Source organism: Salvelinus fontinalis, chromosome 11 (genome assembly GCF_029448725.1).
Source record: "Salvelinus fontinalis isolate EN_2023a chromosome 11, ASM2944872v1, whole genome shotgun sequence".
NCBI classification, from domain to species: domain Eukaryota; kingdom Metazoa; phylum Chordata; class Actinopteri; order Salmoniformes; family Salmonidae; genus Salvelinus; species Salvelinus fontinalis.
In genome coordinates this window covers 35919469-35941894 of record NC_074675.1, presented here as the reverse complement: position 1 = coordinate 35941894, position 22426 = coordinate 35919469, and the positions used below count along the sequence as shown (strand labels likewise).

General features: G+C 42.3%; 2 protein-coding genes across 6 annotated transcripts in view; one reads left to right on the top strand and one right to left on the bottom strand.

The window, feature by feature from the left end:
- Positions 1 to 552: 552 nt before the first annotated feature.
- Positions 553 to 7055, bottom strand: ccdc166 (coiled-coil domain containing 166). Of its 4 annotated transcripts, XM_055938569.1 has the most exons (11): positions 6053 to 6136; positions 5872 to 5950; positions 5283 to 5401; positions 5107 to 5160; positions 4354 to 4408; positions 3854 to 3998; positions 3698 to 3777; positions 3310 to 3431; positions 3173 to 3227; positions 2974 to 3060; positions 553 to 2852 (listed from the first exon to the last, which is right to left on the bottom strand). In XM_055938569.1, exons 3-11 carry the CDS (start codon positions 5390 to 5392, stop codon positions 2655 to 2657), a joined length of 906 nt encoding a protein of 301 aa, XP_055794544.1. In that variant the 5' UTR covers positions 5393 to 5401; positions 5872 to 5950; positions 6053 to 6136; the 3' UTR covers positions 553 to 2654. The 4 variants fall into 4 exon arrangements, with proteins under 4 accessions (XP_055794544.1, XP_055794542.1, XP_055794543.1 ...); XM_055938567.1 differs by lacking the exons at positions 5872 to 5950; positions 6053 to 6136 and adding an exon at positions 6366 to 7055; XM_055938568.1 differs by lacking the exon at positions 5872 to 5950 and having other exon boundaries at positions 6053 to 6141.
- si:dkey-183c6.8 (protein O-GlcNAcase) overlaps positions 6544 to 22426 on the top strand; it is a 60337-nt gene continuing 44454 nt past the window's right edge. The window contains exons 1-6 of one of the 2 annotated variants that reach the window (XM_055938566.1): positions 6544 to 6633; positions 14252 to 14303; positions 16439 to 16536; positions 16823 to 16878; positions 16970 to 17141; positions 21684 to 21782. In XM_055938566.1, the coding sequence (XP_055794541.1) occupies positions 6594 to 6633; positions 14252 to 14303; positions 16439 to 16536; positions 16823 to 16878; positions 16970 to 17141; positions 21684 to 21782 (517 nt within the window). In that variant the 5' untranslated portion in view covers positions 6544 to 6593. Of the gene's footprint in view, positions 6634 to 14251; positions 14304 to 16438; positions 16537 to 16747; positions 16879 to 16969; positions 17142 to 21683; positions 21783 to 22426 lie in introns of both variants that reach the window. The other variant, XM_055938565.1, reaches the window with a different exon arrangement.

The following is a 22426-nucleotide window of genomic DNA, read 5'->3' as shown; positions in this document are numbered from 1 at the left end:
AGACTCAAAATCTACAAGTGTCTTCACTGACATTTTCAACCTGTCTGTAATACCAACTTGTTTCATGCAGACCACCACCATAGTTCCCGTGCCCAATAATGCCAAGGTAACATGCCTAAATGACTATTTCCTCATAGCACTCACATCTATAGCCATGAAATGCTTTGAAAGGCTAGTCAGGGTTCATATCAACACCATTATCCCAAACACCCTAGACCCACTTAATTTGCATACCGACCCAACAGATCCACAGATCACCCAAACTCTATTGCACTCCACACTGTCCTCACCCACCTGGACAAAAGGAATGCCTATGCCTTCAGAAAGTATTCACATCCCTGGACTTTTTCCATATTTTGTTTTGTTACAGCCAAATTTAAAATTGATTAAATGTAGTTTTTTTGTCACTGGCCTGCACATAATACCCCATAACTTCAAAGTTAAATAATAACAAATTATAAGCTGAAATGTCTGGAGTCAGTACGTATTCAACCGTTTTGTTATGGCAAGCCTAAATAAGTTCAGGATTAAAAATGTACTAAACAGGTCACATAAATTGCGTACAATAATAGTGTTTAATATCATTTTTGAATGACTACCTCATCTCTGTACCCCATATATACAATTTTCTGTAAGGCCCCTCAGTCGAGCAATGAATTTCAAACACAGATTCAACCACAGACCAGGAAGGTTTTCCAATGCCTCGCAAAGAAGGGCACCTCTTGGTAGATGGGGAAAAATAAAAGAAAGCAGACATTGAACATCCCTTTGAGCATGGTGAACTTATTAGTTACACTTTGGTAAAAAAAATAATTAATGTCAATTCAATACAAAACTGTATTTTTTTTTCATGGCAATTCTATACAAAACTGTATTATCAGTGCAACCTTCCTAACTCAGTTGCTGGAGAGGAAGGAAACCGCTCAGGGATTTCACCATGAGGCCAATGGTGACTTTAAACAGTCACAGAGTTTAATGGCTGTGATTGGAGAAAACTGAGGATGGATCAACAACAACATTGTAATCCACATTACTAACCTAATTGACAGAGTGAAAAGAAGGAAGCTTGTACAGAATAAACATACACTCACACAAACACCTGAAAGGTAGGCACAGCTTGTCCCATGAATTAATCACAAAATTGAAGATTAGCTGATAACTACGAAACAAACATTCTGGATAATATAGAGAATCTGGAACTATTTATTGATCAGCATTTTGATACGCTCGAAAAAGAAACGGATACATCGAAGTGAACAAGAGAAGACCTTTCCTCGAGTTCTGCAAGCGAAACGGGAGGGAAGCCGCCGACTAAAATTCCAAATGTAACATTGAAGGGGGACGTTTTTATATCTATGTCTCCAGAAGATAGAGCATGGCTTACAAGCATGAGCGAGCAGTTAAAAAAAATGGATCTATAGCCTGGGCTACTGGGGGAGGTTGAGGCCTTAAAAACAGGAGTAGATCACAATAATAAAATGTTGGAAGAAATAGGTTCGAATTTGCTGTATATTATCATCATGCATTATCATGCTGAAACATGAGGTAATGGCGGCGGATGAATGGCACGACAATGGGGGATCTCAAGGTCTCTGTACATTCAAATTGCCATCAATAAAATGCAATTATGTTCGTTGTCCGTAGCTTATGCCTGCCCATACCTTAACCATACCGCCACCATGGTGCACTTTGTTCACAACGTTGGCATCAGCAAACTGCTCGCCCACACAACACCATACACGTAAGTCATCTGCGGTTGTGAAGCCTGTTGGACTTACTGCCAAATTCTCTAAAATTACATTGGAAGCGGCTTATGGTGGGGGATATTCCAGCAGTCAGCATGCCAATTGCACTCTCACTGTGGCAATGTGTTGTCTGACAAAACTCCACATTTTAGAAAGGCCTTTTATTGTCCCCAGCACAATGTGCACTGATCATACTGTTTAAATAAGCTTGTTGATATGCCACTCCTGTCATGTGGATGCATTTTCTTGGCAAAGGAGAAATATTTACTAACAGGGATGTAAACAAATTTGTGCACAACGTTTGAGAGAAATAAGCTTTTGTGCTTATGGAACATTTCTGGGATCCTTTAATTCAGCTCATGAAACATGGAACCAACAATTTACATGTTGCCTTCATACATCCATACATACACACAGATCTATCTATCTATCTATATACAGTACCAGTCAAAAGTTTGGACACACCTACTCGTTCAAGGGTTTTTCTTAATTTTTACTATTTTCTACATTGTAGAATAATAGTGAAGACATCAAAACTATGAAATAACACATGTGGAATCACGTAGTAACCAAAAGTGTGTTAAACAAATCAAAATATATTCAAAGTAGCCACACTTTGCCTTGATGACAGCTTTGCACTATTGGCATTCTCTCAGCCAGCATCATGAGGAATGCATTTCAATTAACAGGTTTGAAGGCACCTTCAAAAGCAATAAGGAAAGAAATTCCACAAATTAACTTTTAACAAGGCACACCTGTTAATTGAAATGCATTCCAGGTGCTGGTTAAGAGAATGCCAAGCGTGTGCAAAGCTGTCATCAAGGCAAAGGGTGGCTACTTTGAAGAATCTCAAATATATTTTGATGTAAAACTTTTTTGGTTACTATATGATTCCATATGTATTATCTCTCAGGTATCTGCCGTGCGGTGGTGTCTTGTGTCTTCTCTCCCTCTGTCTACCCCCAGTGGCCGAGTGTGGGACCCTGGTGGGGTCGGCCCCGGGGTGGCTCGGAGGCGCCTCAGCTCCCTGACGTACTCCCTCTCCAGTAGGAGCTGCTGCCTCTGGGCCTGGAGCTGGTCCTGGAGGCCCCTCAGGGAGTGGGCTCTCTGGATCAACCAACCAACCAACCAATCAACCAATGAATCAAACCAATCAATCAATCCATCAATGAATCAAACCAATCAATCAATTCATCAATGAATCAATGCATCCATCGTTTGGCTATACCTGGATCAGCTGCTGCAGCTCTTCCCTCAGATGCTGATTTTCCAGGGACACAGCTCTAGTGTGGGCCAGTAGGCAGCGAGATGCCTCCTAGGGGGAGGAGAGGAGAGGGGGTGGGTAGAGGTGGGTATGGAGGTGTGTGTTTGTATACACGTGTTCTTGTGGATGTGCGTATGCATGCGTGCATGTTTGTGTTACTCACCCTATTAGCGGCGAGGGCCAGGGCCTGTATTTTTTGTTTGGCCTGTGCTTCGTACCTATAATAATAATAATAATAATAATAATAATAAATTTAAACAAAGGAATTTACAGTCATGCACACACACTTTTCCCATTTACCTCTCCTTCTCACTGAGGAAGCCAGCCTTCAGGGCCTGCAGGGATTCAGAGTGACGACAGTGCATACTGGTCACCTCCCTCTCTAGCTCTGCTATACGCCCCAGCTGCTGCTGCTGCAGGCTCTGTTACACACACAATATTAAAGCACACACATGAACAGCCATGTCTATACAGTATACACACACACACATATGCTTACAGCCATGCAAAGGGTACTAATCTAAAATAAGATTATAATAAGATGTGTAATATTAGTAGATCATATATTCGGCACACTAAGTGGTGGTGTGTGAGGAGAGGAAAGGAGAAGTAAGAGGAGATGAGAAGGCAGAGCAGAGAATGAGAAGAGGGGTGGGGGGTAGGAGGAAAGGGTGAGGAAGTGTCATACTTTAAATTCTCGGAGCTCAGCAATCTCAATATTTAACAGCGCCAGTTCATTCTCCTTCTCCAGAATCTCCTTTTTCAGCTCTGTTAGGATAGGTTAGATTAGAGTTAGCTTCCTGCTCTCTCCCCCATTGGCCCCTGGCACTTCCTGCTGACTCACCATTGGCCTGTTCCTGGTATTTGTCCACAGTCTCCTCCCTCTGCCTCTTCAGGGCCTCCAGCGCCTGGTGGTTTTGGTCGCTAAGGGTGACGATGGCACTCTGACGCTTCTGGGTCCGCTTGGACATGTACGACATGTACTCTTGCTGAGAAGGCGAGAGATGGGGTCAGGAGGAGAGGGATAAGGAATTATATGCATTGTCACTTTACCCCTACCTACATGTACAAATTACCTCAACTAACCGGTACCCCCTGTATATAGCCTCGTTATTTTAATTTTATTGTGTTACTTTTTAGTTTAGTTTATTTAGTAAATATTTTCTTAACTCTATTTCTTGAACTGCATTGTTGGTTAAGGGCTTGTAAGTAAGAATTTCACAGTAAGGTCTACACCTGTGGTATTCGGCACATGTGACAAATACAATTTGATTAGATTTTATAGGGAGGGAGATGGGAAAGAGAGAGATGGGAGAAAGAGTGTCAGCCTTTACTGTCACTCACGCTCTCCATGCGAGTCTGGTTGGCCTCATTCTGTAGGAACTCATTCTCACGCCGTCTGGTACAGCAGCCGCAGTTAAGGGAAGTGAGGAAAGTATTCTTGAGAAGCTATCACATAAACAGGGGTGGGTCAACTCTAATTGAAGGCAGTTAATTCAGGAAGTAAAATTAAATTCCAATTCCATTATTAAAGAAGGGCCTTTTTACAATTATTTTCAATGATAACTGAAATGTAGAAGCTATTTATTTAAAACGTTTTTAATTCAGACTACTTCCTGATTTTTAAATGATTTCAATTCAAATTGACCCAAATCCTGGAACGGAGGGTAACTATTTTAAAGGGCCCTTCACTTAAACAAAAATGGATGCAGATTAATCCACAACAGTTTACAATTTAGCGGTCCTGTGTGTGACTGTGACAACTCAATCCTGGCTGTCTACCTGCAGTGTGCAAAGTGAAAGCTTTGGGAATCATCCTGGACTGGGACGCCATCTGCCAGACTTTCTGAACAGGTGGTCTTGTGCGGACAACTTCCAGGAATAGTGTTCATTATGTGGCTTTATCAGTGCCTGTTCTAGTTAGGCAGAAACAGACTGGCCATAAAGGCAAATGCAGTTCAAGCAAATGCCACATGTTCTGGTTATCATTTGCCCAGTGGGCCTATCTAAATTGAATTGTCAGATGTGTTAGTAATGCCTGGGCCGATTTCTGGTTCCACTCTGTCACTGTTGTGAAGTCTGGGATTTAAAGGATACAACTTTTCCACCTTCCTCTTGAGGTTGTTCAAGGTGTCGGTTAGCTTGTCGTACCTGTAGGTTACAGGAAGTGAAGTACAGAGTCACATGATGACAGGCAAGCAGACAGACAGGTAGGCATAGAGAGAGAGAAAGAGACAGGCAGATAGGCTAGCAGACAGACAGACAGGTCTCACTCTCTCTGTAGCAGAGCCTCTTTGTCAGACCCAGGGTGTTCTGAGTCCTCTACTCCTTGTCCAGATGTATCCTGCTTAAGGGCAGACTCTCCTTTCTTCTTAGGGGGCATTCTAGTAGCCTACACACACACACACACACACACACACACACACACACACACACACACACACACACACACACACACACACACACGTCATCTATAGGGACCATTCTTTGCAGAAACAGTGACATTTGATTGAATGGCATCATCATGTTCCATATCGCTGCTTTACCGCCCACCACATCTCACCAGTAGCCTATGTAACCTTAGCCAAGCATGAGCCCACCATACCGCCGCCCACGCCCGTTAACAAACCCGTTACAAGAGAGCACTGGGTCACCGAAAGCGTTGCAAGTTAGTTAACTAGTTAACCGCCTCAGTAATGATCACTGATCAGACTACACTCAACGCTGGCTGTGTTGTTCGCATTTGTTGTCTCAGCTCTCTATCAACTTTCCATTGGGTGTAAATATAGCTTTGAATACATCTCTAGTTATAAAGTGTAATTTGATAGCTCCAAAAGTAGCAAACATCTAGTTATGTCTCACCTCCACGTTTGTTTAAAACGCTCCCTTGTTGCCAAGACAACTACACAGACAACACATTTCTACAGGGTAATCACGTTCCCTAAAAAAGAAAATAATCAAGGTCGTAAAGACCGCATTATATAATATAAAAACACGGATCAGTCCGAGCCTGGAGTTACAATGTTACAAATGTTCCACTGACCGCATTTGCCCTGCTGCCGAACATGAACCATCATTACCACCGTTCGGTGATCTGATTTCACATTGCATTACCGTAAAGATCCACTCAAAAGGGCAACGGACAGACAATCGCCCTACTATCAAGTCTCCAGCGGGCGGCTTTGCCTTGCCTGACAGCCGTTTACTTAGGCAATAGACGTCGCAATTTGTATTACATATAGCTCGTTTGTATAAATTAAACATATCTCATATAAATAACAAATAGCGCGGTATTTTGAAAAGTACACGTTTCATATCGACACAGACGAGGAAATAGTATCCTCCATTCCTCACACCTTGCATTTGCGTGCAGGAGGTGAGTGCGCCTGTGCGAGGGTTGAGCTAGCTGAGCAGGGAGAGCCAGCCGTGGTGGCACCGATGGAAAGGATGGAAATGGAGAACCACTCCGGCGTCTGACCTGAGACTGTACTAGGAAACGTTCGGTAGGCTAGGCTACTGCTCCGGTCGGTTGGATTGCTGGAGAGAGGCAAGGCGCACGGTGAAAGCAGCTGGCGACAGAGAAGATGGACGGGAGAAGCGAGTTCCTTTGCGGGGTTGTGGAAGGTAAGGACAACGGTCGTCTGGTTATCTGATCTTGTAATTTTCATGGAGAAGTTCATATGAAATACCATGCATAAAAACACAATATATTAATTGTTTGTAAAGCTTTGAGATGTGGTAGGTATTGTAGCCCTATGATCAATCAGGCATAACCTCACATTCATATTTATTCTCATAATGTTCTCATCATTGGTGTCCCAGTTAGTTTGCCATCTATCAAGCCTGCTAGTCCAGTGGTTTACAACTCCAGTCCTCGAGTATCACCAAAAGCACACATTTTTGTTGTAGCCTCTGACAAAAAAAACACCCGAGGTGCGTTCAGTTCACTTGAACGTTTGCTACCTTGCAGAACGGTTTGTACTGACAGACACGTTTATCCAAAACGTTCTTGAACAGACTTTGAGGTACGTTTGCTCCCGTTTGGTGGGTGTGTCTTAAAGCAATGAGTGACGTATTTAAAAGGCAGTGGCCATGCTGACAGCCTACCTCAACCCACAAACCAACTCCTCCCCAATTGTCAATTGATCAGTCAGTACAGCACCTTTTCCATTCAATTGAATCTTCCATAACCTAAAAACGTACTGAACGCAGCCCTGATTCAATTCATTGTGGGCCTAATGATTTTTTGACAAGTTGAATCGGGTGTGCTTGTCCAGGGTTAAAAAGATGTACTGTTGGGGGTACTTGAGGACTGGAGTTGGGAACCACTAGTCAGTCAGTCTCTCTCTTTGGTTCTAAGGCGAGAGATAACGAGACAATCTGAAAGGAGCATGGAGAAAAACATTGATAGAAAAGATAATGATGTGACTGCACACACAGCTGGATCCAGAATACCCCCTCCTCACTACTGACCATTAGAGGTGCGTGGGTAAAATCACTGTGGAACCACAGAGATTTAGAACCACAGTTACTTCAAGTCGCAAAGAAAAACAGGACCTGCTTCCACTATTCCAGCACCATTTCAATTTCAACATTTCACAACATTTCATTAATATAACCTCTGCTTTTAATTTATTTCACCTTTATTTAACCAGGTAGGCTAGTTTTAAAACAAGTTCTCATTTACAACTGCGACCTGGTCAAGATTAAGCAAAGCAGTGCGACAAACAACAACAGAGTTACACATGGAATAAGCAAACATACAGTCAATAACCCAATAGAAAAAGTCTATATACAGTGGGTGCGGTGCAAATGAGGTAAGATAAGGGAGGTAAGGCAATAAATGGGCCATAATGGCACAATAATTACAATGTAGCAATTAAACACTGGAGTGATAGATGTACAGAAGATAAATGTACAAGTAGAGATACTGGGGTGCAAAGGAGCAAAAAATTAAATAACTAAATAACAGTATGGGGATGAGGTATTTGGATGGGCTATTTACTGATGGGCTATGTACAGGTGCAGTGATCTGTGAGCTGCTCTGACAGCTGGTGCTTAAAGCTTGTGAGGGAGATAAGTCTCCAGCTTTAGTGATTTTTGCAGTTCGTTCCAGTCATTGGCAGCAAACACCTAGGTATTTGTAGTTGTCCAAGGTATTTGTAGTTGTCCACATATTCTAAGTCAGAACCGTCCAGAGTAGATGATGCTGGACGGGCGGGCGGGTGCGGGCAGCAATCGGTTGAAGAGCATGCATTTTAGTTTTAGTAGCATTTAAGAGCAGTTGGAGGCCACGGAAGGAGAGTTGAATGGCATTGAAGCTCATTTGGAGGTTAGTTAACACAGTGTCCAAAGAAGGGCCTGAGATATACAGAATGGTGTCGTCTACATAGAGGTGGATCAAAGAATCACCAGCAGCGAGAGCGACATCATTGATGTATACAGAGAAGAAAGTCGGCCCGAGAATTGAACCCTGTGGCACCCCCATAGAGACTGCCAGAGGTCCGGACAACAGGCCCTCCGATTTGACACACTGAACTCTATCAGAGAAGTAGTTGGTGAACCAGGTGAGGCAGTCATTTGAGAAACCACGGTTGTTTAGTCTGCCAATAAGAATGTGGTGATTGACAGAGTCGAAAGCCTTGGCTGGGTCAATGAATACAGCTGCACAGTATTGTCTCTTATCGATGGTGGTTATGATATCGTTTAGGACCTTGAGTGTGGCTGAAGTGCACCCATGACCAGCTCTGAAACCAGATTGCATAGTGGAGAAGGTACAGTGGGATTCGAAATGGTCGGTGATCTGTTTGTTAACCTGGCTTTCGAAGACCTTAGAAAGGCAGGGTAGGATAGATATAGGTTTGTAGCAGTTTGGGTCTAGAGTGTCACCCCCTTTTGAAGAGGGGGATGACCGCGGCAGATTTCCAATCTTTGGGGATCTCAGACGATACGAAAGTGAGGTTGAACAGGCTAGTAATAGGGGTTGCAACAATTTTGGAGGATCATTTTAGTAAGAGAGGGACCAGATTGTCTAGCCCGGCTGATTTGTAGGGGTTCAGATTTTGCAGCTCTTTCAGAACATCAGCTTTCTGGATTTGAGTGAAGGAGAAATGGGGGAGGCTTGGGTAACTTGCTGTGGGGGGTACAGGGCTGTTGATCAGGGTAGGGGTAGCCAGGGGGGGCAATCGATTCACATATGGTGTCCAGAGCACAGCTGGGGGCAGAAGGTGGTCTATAGCAAGCTGCAACGGTGAGAGACTTGTTTCTGGAAAGGTGGATTTTTAAAAGTAGAAGCTCATTGTTTGGGAACAGACCTGGATGATAAGACAGGACTCTGCAGGCTATCTCTGCATTAGATTGCAACTCCGCCGCCTTTGGCAGTTCTATCTTGTCGGAAAATGTTATAGTTAAGGATGGAAATTTCAGGGTTTTTGGTGGCCTTCCTAAGCCAGGATTCAGACACGGCTAGGACATCCGTGTTGGCAGAGTGTGCTAAAGCAGTGAATAAAGCAAACTTAGGGAGGAGGCTTCTAATGTTACCATGCATGAAACCAAGGCTTTTACGGTTACAGAAGTCAACAAATGAGAGCGCCTGGGGAATGGGAGTGGAGCTAGGCACTGCAGGGCCTGGATAAACCTCTACATTACCAGAGGAGGAGGAGGATAAGGGTATGGCTAAAGGCTATAAGAACTAGTCTTCTAGTACGTTCAGAGCAGAGAGTAAAAGGAGAAGGTTTCTGTGCGCAGTAGAATAGATTCAAGGCATAATGTACAGACAAAGGTATGGTAGGATGTGAATACAGCGGAGGTAAACCTAGGCATTGAGTGACGATGAGAGAGGTATTGTCTCTAGAGACACCATTTGAACCAGGTGAGGTCACCGCATGTGTGGGAGGTGGAACAAAAGGGTTAGCTAAGGCATATTGAGCAGGGCTGGAGGCTCTACAGTGAAATAAGACAATAATCACTTACCAAAACAGCAATGTACAAGGCATATTGACATTAGGGAGAGGCATGCGTTGGTGCTTGCTTCGGAACAGAGACGTTAGCCAGGGGTAGTCAATCGGATAGCAGCTAGCTAGCTGCGATGATCCAGGAGGAAAGGTTCAGAGCTTGCGGTAGGAATCCGGAGATATGGAGAAGAAGTCCTATGGGTTGAATCGCACTGTGCAGACTGGCAGAAGTTGTCCGGGCTAAAGGTTAGCTGATGACCGCTAGCAGTGGCTAGCTGACTACTAGCTAGTAGCTTGTTAGCTGGCTAGCTTCTTTTCGGGGTTCCGGTTCTAAAGTAAAGAAAATAGCAGATCCATACCACATTGGGTGAGGCGGGTTGCAGGAGAGTATGTTGAAGTTGAGGTTAAGAAAAATAGAAAAAAATATATGCGAAGAAAAAATATCTAAAAAGATATATACACGGGACACGACACGACAAGACAAAGACGCCTCACTGCTACGCCATCTTGGATTTTGCTTACTCTAATACAGTGATAACTAAAATATACCAAAAACAATTTAGTCCAATCAATGTAAGCTAAATATGATGTGGCTGTCCATGGTTCTGATTTCTGTGTGCGTACAAGTAGAAAACATGTTGACTCACCCTACTTGTATGGAAACACCAATGCCATCCTCCGCTCTTTCATTTTGACCAAACGGCAGACTGTCATACAGTACAAGCTTGCATTTTGTTGTCCTAGGCTACCTGGCTAAAATGCTTGCTAAGCCAACTTCCATTCATGGGAAACATTAGCTAGTTAACACTGGCATTCTACATATAGCTACATATTGTACGTCCATCCTCTCAGGCCAGCAGCAGAACAATGTATGAATTAATGGTTGGATCAGAATCGCCGTTATAATCATTGGCCAGTACGGATAAGTCCAAGTCCAAATCCCTATATCCGTCCATGGCTAATTTAGGAAAGGGCTACTTTTAGCTAGCTGGCTAGCTAGCCACCCGAAGACAACACAATGAGATTTGTTTGAGAGCATACGTCATTGACAGAAAAACTTGAATTGTTGCAAGTTTTGAGATTTGATAGGAGTGACGCCAAATCCAAGATGGCTTCCCTTGACACTATTTTTTGGTGCACCAGGATTTTTCACAGTCGAACTCAACGCTGATTGGCAAAAAAATAAAAATAAAAAAATTGTCAAGGGAGTCCAGATGCTCGCTAGCTTCCCTTCAATACAACAGGTGGTAACATACTCGTTTGGACCAGACAGCTTCAGATAGATGGCCTACACGTAGAGAGACAGAGGGCCGCTATTTTGCTCGCTTGGATGCTTTCTCCTGTGAGATACATTCAGCCTCTTGCGAATTTAATGAAAATTCTGAAACACAGAGTGATGAAAGATATGTTTAAAAAAAAAATCTTCTTGGTAAATGTTTTTGGGAAGCCTGGCTTCCCTTGGCATACATGCATACACGCCACTGCTACTGACCCACTTACCTTCTTACACACAGCATGCACTCTTATTAAAGGTGCTGCATGGTCAATCCGCCATCTGCATTGTCCTTGCAGCATTTACTGTGATATGGCCTCTGCAGAAGTCAGGGCATTCCTACTTCTTTCACTTCGCAGAGCAGCGCATGGCTGTTGTGAAGAAACTTGTCAAGGAAGTGAGTTTGTGTTTATACAGGACTTCCCGCCCTCACCTACCATCAACCAATCATGTTCATGCTGAGCTATACGGCGCCCTCAGCATTGTTACAATATTTGAGAGGCGCAGGGCAATGCGTTACTGAGCTTAATTTGGCCTCTGCATACCTCCGGAGGCTCCGCAATTGCGTCACACCATCCATATGGCGCCTCCGACCACAATTTTGGATCAAGCATAAATTGGCTCTTATAATCACACTACCCAGCTAGCACATTTGGTTATTTTGAAGATATGTGAAGGTATGTTTTTGGTTTCACATTTGTTGTGAGAACGAAGTCATACATTTCCTGACCGGTAAAACGTAACTTTTTAAAAATGTTACGAGAACAGAAGTGAAAATTTTGTCTGTTCTGGAAACGTTTATTTTTAGGTTGCAGGGAGGTTCTGAGACCGTTTTACTCCGGTTCCTTACGTTTTCCTGGGAGGTTTTATTAACGCTCTGACTACGGAAAATATAGGTTACTTTTAATGCTTTCTTAACATTAACTGAACGTTTCAGTAAGACTTTTAGCATGTTACTATCTTAATATGGATTAACTTTTTTAATCTCCAAGCACAGATGGGAAACATTATTCATTCGAACACATGTCTTTTTTATTTTGACATGGCATCAGTGAGATTCGAGCCCCTGATCTTCTGTTCACTATCCATGGAATTAGTCCACTGCGCCACCAGGTTTTCATGCATACAAAGCTGTTAATTTTAGTCTATTCACAGACCCCATTTCAAAGAAACAAGCACTCCTTAAGATCAGGTATGGCTAAATAGTGGGCGTGACCAACACAGATGAACACACTTATGGCCTAAACTCACCATAGGCGAGCGTGCAAGTGATTTTTTTTTATTTTTAGAATACATTGTTTTGAATTATAATGTCCCAACCGAAGCTGGGCGGAGGGTTGTCCGCTTTTACCTATCGTTCAATTAGAACATGTTTCTATTTTTGCATTTTACTGCTGGCGCTGTAGTCACACAAAATAATCTAAATGTTGTCATATTTATTTTTATTTCTAGCTCATTTGAATTGGAAGAGGTAGCTATGGGTTGAGGCTTTACATACATGCTAAAATGAACCAATTCATCCACTTATGGAAACACAACATCGCTATCAGCAAAAATGATTGGAGATATGGACTATCCTGCTAGCAAAAAGTTACTGCTCCGCCTGGCTGGTCCTTTCCCCCTGCCTGACTCTGCTTGCTCCGCTCGCCCGCTTCTTGTGAGTTTTTCATTTGAACAAGACAGAGGATAGAGAGAGTTTTGTTGACGCTGAGAACGGAATGTATACGTCACAGTCTTAGAATGTTCATGGAATGTTTTCTTCATGTTATTAGAAGGTATTTTAGAGCTTGTTGATGTAATGTGTACAATTAAAAAAAAAAAAAAAAATTATTCACAGAATATTAAAGAGAACCATACATTCTGAGAACATCGATCAAGTCACACTTTTTTTTTTTTTTTTAACGTTCCCAGAATGTGACATTAAATAAGAACCACATGGGAACTTGTGGAAGTACTGAAATTCCCACGAAGAATGTTGTTTCTTAATGTTCTCTGAACAATTTGAGAACATGACCTTAATAAGAACCATGACGTACCAGTAGGAACCTTTTATCATGAAGTACTGCAATTCCCAGAGAAGAACGTTGTTTCTTAACATTCTCTGAACTATTTGAGAACATTCCCAATGTCAAACCAGTTGGAGAACGTTCTTAGAACATTACCAACATAGAAATGAAATGTATCCATACTTGAACTTTTAGGAAACGTTCTGTTAAAGTAATGAGATACCAAGAAAATTAACAAATAACTTTAAGGGCAACTTTAGGCATGAAAAACTGTCAAATTCCGCCTCTTTCTCAATTTTGAAACAGAAATGGGTGTGCTTTTGGTGGTTTATGTGACGACGATAAGTTACTCCCACTCGCCAGAAAAAGCAACTGTATTAGTTGACACCGGAGGTTCTCAGAATGTTATGTGCTAGCTTGCTATGGACAATGGTGATGCTCCCATTTCTATATGAACAATTGTATGGCATGCTCTGTGCTGTATTTGCAGATGAGGGGTTACCTCATAGGCAGGAATTTGTTAGTGTGGTGGAACTGGCATGAACGCTGTGTTCATCATTCCATTTCACTTCACCAGTCTGGCATTCCTCCTCATTGAAACGGTCTGTAATGAGGGACACTATTCAAAACCAACTTATCTGCGATCGGATCACCTTTAACCAATCACAGGATGAATAACCTAATTCAAAGCACAGTGATTGGCCATGTGGGATTTTGTCCTAAACCCATTGTTTCTGAGGATGCTGATTGGACCGGTCATTTTCTAACTTATTCCAAACCCCCATCTATTGGAGAAAGGCCAGATAGATACGTCAAGTGAAATAGAATGGTGAATGCAGCGATCAGGGTGGTTCCACCAGGGTAAGAATCTATATGGCCACTTCACCAATGCGTGTCCTCGAACAAATACTGTGCATGTACTAATATGAATATAGGTCTGAATGGCAAAACTGCTTAAATGTACACTAGCATTCATTTCTCTCTCTTTCGTGTGCTTGTCTGTGTCTCAGGGTTCTATGGGAGGCCCTGGTCTATGGAGCAGAGGAAGGTCCTTTTCCAGTGGTGAGTACTTGGTGACAAACAGAAAGGTAACATACAGATGTAGGATCTTAATTTGATCACCCTATTGCAGGAGAACTTTCCTGCAATGCATGCCATTTTAAACGTGCTGTGTACTAGAGGTTTAAAAAGGTTTCTGAAGATTGTAATGTCAGACTTTTATCAACCTATACAAAAATGTCAATTTGAATTTTATCCACATAGTGGGGCAAAAAAGTATTTTGTCAGCCACCAATTGTGCAAGTTCTACCACTTAAAAAGATGAGAGAGGCCTGTAATTTTCATCATAGGTACACTTCAACTATGACAGACAAAATGAGAAAAGAAATCCAGAAAATCACATTGTAGGATTTTTAATGAATTTATTTGCAAATTATCGTGGAAAATAAGTATTTGGTCACCTACAAACAAGCAAGATTTCTGGCTCTCACAGACATGTAACTTCTTCTTTAAGAGGCTCCTCTGTCCTCCACTCATTACCTGTATCAATGGCACCTGTTTGAACTTGTTATCAGTATAAAAGACACCTGTCCACAACCTCAAACAGTCACACTCCAAACTCCACTATGGCCAAGACCAAAGAGCTGTCAAAGGACACCAGAATTACAATTGTAGACCTCCACCAGGGTGGGAAGACTGAATCTGCAAAAGGTAAGCAGCTTGGTTTGAAGAAATCAATTGTGGGAGCAATTATTAGGAAATGGAAGACATACAAGACCACTGATAATCTCCCTCGATCTGGGGCTCCACGCAAGATCTCACCCCGTGGGGTCAAAATGATCACAAGAACGGTGAGCAAAAATCTCAGAACCACACGGGGGGACCTAGTGAATGACCTGCAGAGAGCTGGGACCAAAGTAACAAAGCCTACCATCAGTAACACACTACGCCGCCAGGGACTCAAATCCTGCAGTGCCAGACGTGTCCCCCTGCTTAAGCCAGTACATGTCCAGGCCCGTGTGAAGTTTGCTAGAGAGCATTTGGATAATACAGAAGAAGATTGGGAGAATGTCATATGGTCAGATGAAACCAAAATATAACTTTTTGGTAAAAACTCAACTCGTCGTGTTTGGAGGACAAAGAATGCTGAGTTGCATCCAAAGAACACCATACCTACTGTGAAGCATGGGGGTGGAAACATCATGCTTTGGGGCTGTTTTTCTGCAAAGGGACCAGGACGACTGATCTGTGTAAAGGAAAGAATGAATGGGGCCATGTATCGTGAGATTTTGAGTGATAACCTCCTTCCATCAGCAAGGGCATTGAAGATGAAACGAGGCTGGGTCTTTCAGCATGACAATGATCCCAAACACACCGCCCGGGCAACGAAGGAGTGGCTTCGTAAGAAGCATTTCAAGGTCCTGGAGTGGCCTAGCCAGTTTCCAGATCTCAACCCCATAGAAAATCTTTGGAGGGAGTTGAAAGTCCGTGTTGCCCAGCAACAGCCCCAAAACATCACTGCTCTAGAGGAGATCTGCATGGAGGAATGGGCCAAAATACCAGCGACAGTGTGTGAAAACCTTGTGAAGACTTACAGAAAACGTTTTACCTCTGTCATTGCCAACAAAGGGTATATAACAAAGTATTGAGAAACTTTTGTTATTGACCAAATACTTATTTTCCACCATAATTTGCAAATAAATTCATAAAAAATCCTACAATGTGATTTTCTGGAGAAAAGAAATTATTCTCATTTTGTCTGTCATAGTTGAAGTGTACCTATGATGAAAATTACAGGCCTCTCATCTTTTTAAGTGGGAGAACTTGCACAATTGGTGGCTGACTAAATACTTTTTTGCCCCACTGTAATTAACATTCCCGGTTGCTGCAGGATTATTTTCCTTCTGTAGCAAACTGTCTCAAAGTAAGATCCTAAATCTGTATAGTTGACATAGGAGGACATGGAAAGGGATAAGGAGGGAGTGAGTATGATCCGCAGTTGAAACAAAAACAAAGCGGTGGTTGACTTTATTTTGGTAAAAAGCTGAGGGATGGGCCTGGAGAAATGTATCAACTCTCAAATGTATAGACGGAGCTACTCGTGCAAGGACTTGACCGTCCATGATATCAAAAGATTTCCAGAAACGGATACTGGATCATTATCACTGTAAAGGACTCTCTCCCTTTCTCTCTGTTAGGATGCAGAGGTGGGAGTTGAACACCTATCTGTACGGTCCTAAAGATGATCTGAAACACAGACTACTCTGGAGAGAGGTCTACTCCCCTGAAGAGGAGGGTAAGGGAATTCCCCATCCCTCACTCATCCATCTTTCATCCCTTCATTTATTTGTTTACATCTCTCTTTTAGTCCACCTTCCCACCCCTTCATCTCCCCATACCCTCATCTCATCCCTTTTCCCTCCATCTTTCACTTTTGCTTTAAACTAAATGTATCTCTCCTGGTGCTGTCCTTGTTCTCTCCACTCCTCCTCGCTCCTCTCTTGCAGGTCAGTTGCGTACTTTGATAGTAGAGTCAGAGAAGAGAGGTCTGAGGTTTGTGTACTCTCTCTCTCCTGGTCAAGACATTGTCTTCTCTTCTTCCTGCGACCTCTCCCTGCTTAAACGCAAGCTACGACAGGTACATACACGCACCTACACACAATTGCATGCGCACACAGGCATGCGCATGCATACCTACACCCCTGCCTTACTATCTCTCCTCTCTGTAGGTGTCAAAGTTGGGTTGCCAGGCATTTGCGATCCTTTTTGATGACATCGACCACTCCCTGTGTCAGGCTGACAGTCAAGCCTTCTCCTCATTCGCTCACGCCCAGGTTTCAGTTGCCAATGAGATCTACCGATTCCTGGGAGAGCCGCCCATCTTCCTGTTTTGTCCAACAGGTGTGTAGTTGATATGTGTGTAGTATCCTCTCTCACTTTCACTTTCTCACATAAACAAACAAACAAACAAACAAATAAACAAAAGTTCCAAAGGAACTGCGGGGATTCCCGCAGGAGGCCTTTTGGTAAATTGTAAATGACAGCCTACCGTTCAAAAGTGTGTGGTCACTTAGAAATGTCCTTGTTTTTGAAAGAAAAAATAAATAAAATTGTCCATTAAAATAACATCAAATTGATCAGAAATACAGTGTAGACATTGTTCATGTTGTAAATGACTATTGTAGCTGGACACGGCTGATTTTTATTTTTATTTTTTCATTTTTATTGAATATCTACATAGGCGTACAGAGGCCCATTTATCGGCAACCATCACTCCTGTGTTCCAATGGCACGTTGTGTTAGCTAATCCAAGTTTATAATTTTAAAAGGCTAATTGATCATTAGAAAACCCTTTTGCAATTATGTTAGCACAGCTGAAAACTGTTGTCCTGATTTAAAGAAGCAATAGAACTGGCCTTTAGACTAGTTGAGTATCTGGAGTATTAGCATTTGTGGGTTCCATTACAGGCTCAAAATGGGCAGAAACAAATAACTTTTTTATGAAACTCGTCAGTCTATTCTTGTTCTGAGAAATGAAGGCTATTCCAAGCAAGAAATTGCCAAGAAACTGGCCCGCATCTCAGAGTCGCCTCTTTACTGTTGACGTTGAGACTGGTGTTTTGCGGGTACTATTTAATGAAGCTGCCAGTTGAGGACTTGTGAGGCATCTGTTTCTCAAACTAGACACTCTAATGTACTTGTCCTCTTGCTCAGTTGTGCACCGGGGCCTCCCACTCCTCTTTCTATTCTGGTTAGAGCCAGTTTGCGCAGTTCTGTGAAGGGAGTAGTACACAGCGTTGTACAAGATGTTCACTTTCTTGGCAATTTCTCACATGGAATAGCTGTCATTTCTCAGAACAAGAATAGACTGATGAGTTTCAGAAGAAAGTACTTTGTTTCTGCCCATTTTGAACCTGTAATCGAATGCTGATGCTCCAGATTCTCAACTAGTCTAATGAAGGCCAGATTTATTGCTTCTTTAAAAGCACAACTGTTTTCAGCTGTGCTAACATAATTGCAAAATGGTTTTCTAATGATCAATTAGCCTTTAAAAATTATAAACTTGGATTAGCCAACACAACGTGCCATTGGAACACAGGAGTGATGGTTGCTGATAATGGGCCTCTGTACGACTATGTAGATATTCCATAAAAAAAATGGACATTTCCAGCTACAATAGTAATTTACAACATTAACAATGTCTACGCTGTATTTCTGACCAATTTGATGTTAGATTAATGGACAATTTTTTTTGCTTTTCTTTCAAAAACAAGGGCATTTCTAAGTGACACCAAACTTTTGAACGTGTGTTTGTTTATGACAAAACACACATCACGACAAGAGACAACACTACATAGAGACCTAAGACCACAACATAGCAAGGCAGCAACACATGACAACATGGTAGCAGCACAAAACAAGGTACAAACATTATTGGGCACAGACAACAGCACAAAGGGCAAGAAGGTAGAGACAACAATACATCAGCCACAACTGTCAGTAAGAGTGTCCATGATTGAGTCTTTGAATGTAGAGATTGAGATAAAACTCTCAATTTTGAGTGTTTGTTGCAGCTCGTTCCAGTCGCTAGCTGCAGCGAACTGAGAAGAGGAGCGACCTAGGGATGTGTGTGCTTTAGGGACCTTTAGCAGAATGTGACTGGCAGAACTGGTGTTGTATGCGGATGATAAGGGTTGTAGTAGATATCTCAGATAGGGGGGAGTGAGGCCTAAGAGGGTTTTATAAATAAGCATCAACCAGTGCGTCTTGCGACGGGTATACAGAGATTAAAAAATAAATAATAATAATTATTATTTGACCTTTATTTAACCAGGTAGGCTAGTTGAGAACAAGTTCTCATTTGCAACTGCGACCTGGCCAAGATAAAGCAAAGCAGTTCGACACATACAACAACACAGTGTGTTTGTTAACAATACCACTGAAAATATCAAAAAAGAAGGTCCAAGCGTCTACGACAGAGGGGATCATGCTGATTCGCTACCATTTTAGAGGCCAGTTCATGAAGGAAGACTTGCTCATTAAAGTTTTTTAGCAAGAGTCTATGACAAATCAGGGCAGGGCATTTCACTGAGCAGCCATTATGAACACAGGTTGTGAAACAGTGATCACTAAGGTCATTACAGAAAAAAACAGACTAATACTTATCAGGATTATTTGTGAGGATAACATCAAGCAGAGTAGCCTTTTCTGGAAGTTTGGAGTCATACCTTGTGGGATTGGTAATACTCTGAGAAAGATTTAGGGAGTCCCATTGCTTTAGGACTTGGTCAGGTGGTTTAAGCATGTCCCAGTTTAGGTCACCTAGCAGTTCAGACTTAGTGTAAGGGGCCAGGAGAGAGCTTAGGGCAGGTAGGGTACAAGCCGGTACTGATGGAGGACGATAGCACCCAGCAACAGTCAACAAAGATCTATTTGAAAGTTTAATGCTTAAAACCAGCAAATCAAATGGTTTGTGACAGACTTGGTGGAGACAACTGAGCACTGAAGGTGATCCTTGGTAAAGATTGCCAATCCCCCACCTTTGGAAGATCTGTCTTGCTGAAAAAAAATGTTATCAGCAGAAAGGTTAACATCAGTATTCCAAACACTCTTTCTTAACCACGTCTCAGTAATGACCAACACATCCGAATTGGAGCTGTGAACCCACACTTTCAAATGATCCATTTTAGGTAATACGCTTCTAGTGTTAACGTGCAGAAAACCCAGTATTTTACGAGAGAAGAAATCATTGAAGCAGATATCAGAGCACAAGTCAGAATTGGGGCTAGCAACAGTAGATGATGTACATGCACATTTCCAGATATTATCAACAGTAATACAATCAAGGAATGGCATAGGACAGGGAGAGCTCTGCATTGCTGATTTATGACATCTGAATGTGCACTAGATGGCAACAAGATCATATTGTGCAGCAATTTCATCAGGTAACATGAATACAAAGCCAGCGAGAGGTGGTTAGAATAGGATGGGAGGCTGAAAGTCATGAAGGAGTCATGAGTCATTTCTGGAGGCATATTTCTTATAGAAAATGCCAGTGGATGGTCTTTGAACAGCGGGAGGGGGCTTCAAAGACTCCGGCCACTTGTTGGGCCCAAAGGCCTTAACACCTCTCACTTCAAACCCCAGTGCTAATTGAAGTTGTATCTGGTCTGTCCTAGCAAGCCTGGCAGCCTTAACTCAGCATCCCATCCCCATAAAGTAAAATATATAATTGTAATGTACTTTTATTTTTCATTTATTTTTGTATTTTTCTTTGCTTTCAAAATAGCATCAGACCAAACATTACTCACTCAGTTCCAGGTTGGATGGTGTCCTCGGGTCTCTGCTGTTTGTTTGCTAGAACAAGCTTGGAAAAAGGAAACCTTGGTAGCAGTAATCCCTCTGGGTATTTTCGGCCAAAATTAGGTTGTAGGTTTGGTGTTTTGATCTGGAGCGAAGGCCATGCTGTGGAGGGTAGCATCCTAAATATGTCCCTGCCTAAGAATCCAAGTTTATCTAACTCCAAATCTCTTTGTATTCCTTCTCGCATCTATACACTTTTCTCCTCTTACCTTTTCCCTTCACTTTTAGACTTCAATGCACAACTCATTAGCTGTATGTGACCAGGCGAAAAAACCTTTCGAAGCCAAACCGTATCATAACCGCTACACACAGCCTACATCATTGTCACCACATTAGCTGAAGCAACATCATAGTTAACATAGCTAATAGAACTAACACGTTAGTAAAACCGCTATAATCATGCAGTAACGTTAGTGTACAGTCAGTAAGCAGTTTTGCACTTACACCGGCGGGCCCTGTGGCAATAAGTTATTAAAACCAAAAGGTTACCTTGACTTGGAAGGGTTCCAGTGTTGTGTTGGATAGTCATAGCCAGCTAGCTAACATAGTATCCCTCTGTTTGATCAGGGTGTTTGAGTAGGCTAAATTAGCTTGCTGCATTTGCTAGCTAAGTAAGTGAAACTGAACGTGAAAAAAATGACAATCTCTTGCTTTTCCTTCATTTTGAAAGAAATTATTCTTTCAGTACTAGATTCATTCTCTGAACCTTTGATTGGATGGACAACATCTCAGTTCATGTTGCAAGAGCTCTGATAGGTTGGAGGATGTCCTCGGGAAGTTATCATAATTACTATGGAAGTCTATGGAAGTGGGTGAGAACCATGAGCCTCCTAGGTTTTGTATTGAAGTCAATGTACCCAGAGGAGGATACACCATGGTGCTACCCTACAGAGTGCTGTTGAGGCTACTGTAGACTTTCATTGCAAAACATAGTGTTTTAATCAATTATTTGCTGACATCCTCTGAGGAGTCTCCACTGCTTCTCTTCTAATTAAGTAATTGCATAATGATATTATGTTACTCTCCTCTTTCCCTCGCTCACCCTCCCTCCTCCCTTTCTCTCTCCACTCCTCTCTCTAGAGTACTGTGGATCTCTATGTTCTCCCAGTGTATCTAAGTCTCCATATTTGATGACTGTTGGAGAGGACCTGCTGCCTAACATCTCTATCATATGGACCGGTGAGACAGACAGGCTTTCTATTCTTTAGATTAAAAAAAATATATATTATATTCTGTAAATTACAATGATATGGCAATTACAATGATACCTTTCCTCTCTCGCTATCCCTCCCTCTATGGTCAGATGACATGTGCATGGCCAAAGCCCTTTTTCACCAGTGGTGGGTTTGGCGTTGAAAAACAGAAGCATATGCAGAAAAGTACCTCATACCTATGGTAAAATATGGTGGTGGATCTTTGATGTTATGGGGCTATTTTGCTTCCACTGGTCCTGGGGCGCTTGTTAAGGTCAACGGTGTCATTAACTTTACCAAGTAGCAGGACATTTTAGCCCAAAAACCTGGTTTCCTCTGGCATGTGGCTGGCACTTGGCTGCAGTTGTATCTTCCAGCAAGACAATATCCCCAAGCATTAATCAAAATCCGCAAAGAAATTGTTAATTGACCACTCAGTCTCCAGACATGAACCCCATTGAAACCCTGTGTTTTGAATTGCATAAGAGCAGACAAAGGATATCAAGGATCTGGAAAGAATCTGTTTGGAGGAATAGTCTAAGATCCCTCACAACGTGCTCTACACATTTTACACAAAGTGGAAGCAAAAAGGCTGCATAACATAAAAGATCCTCCACCATATTTGACAGT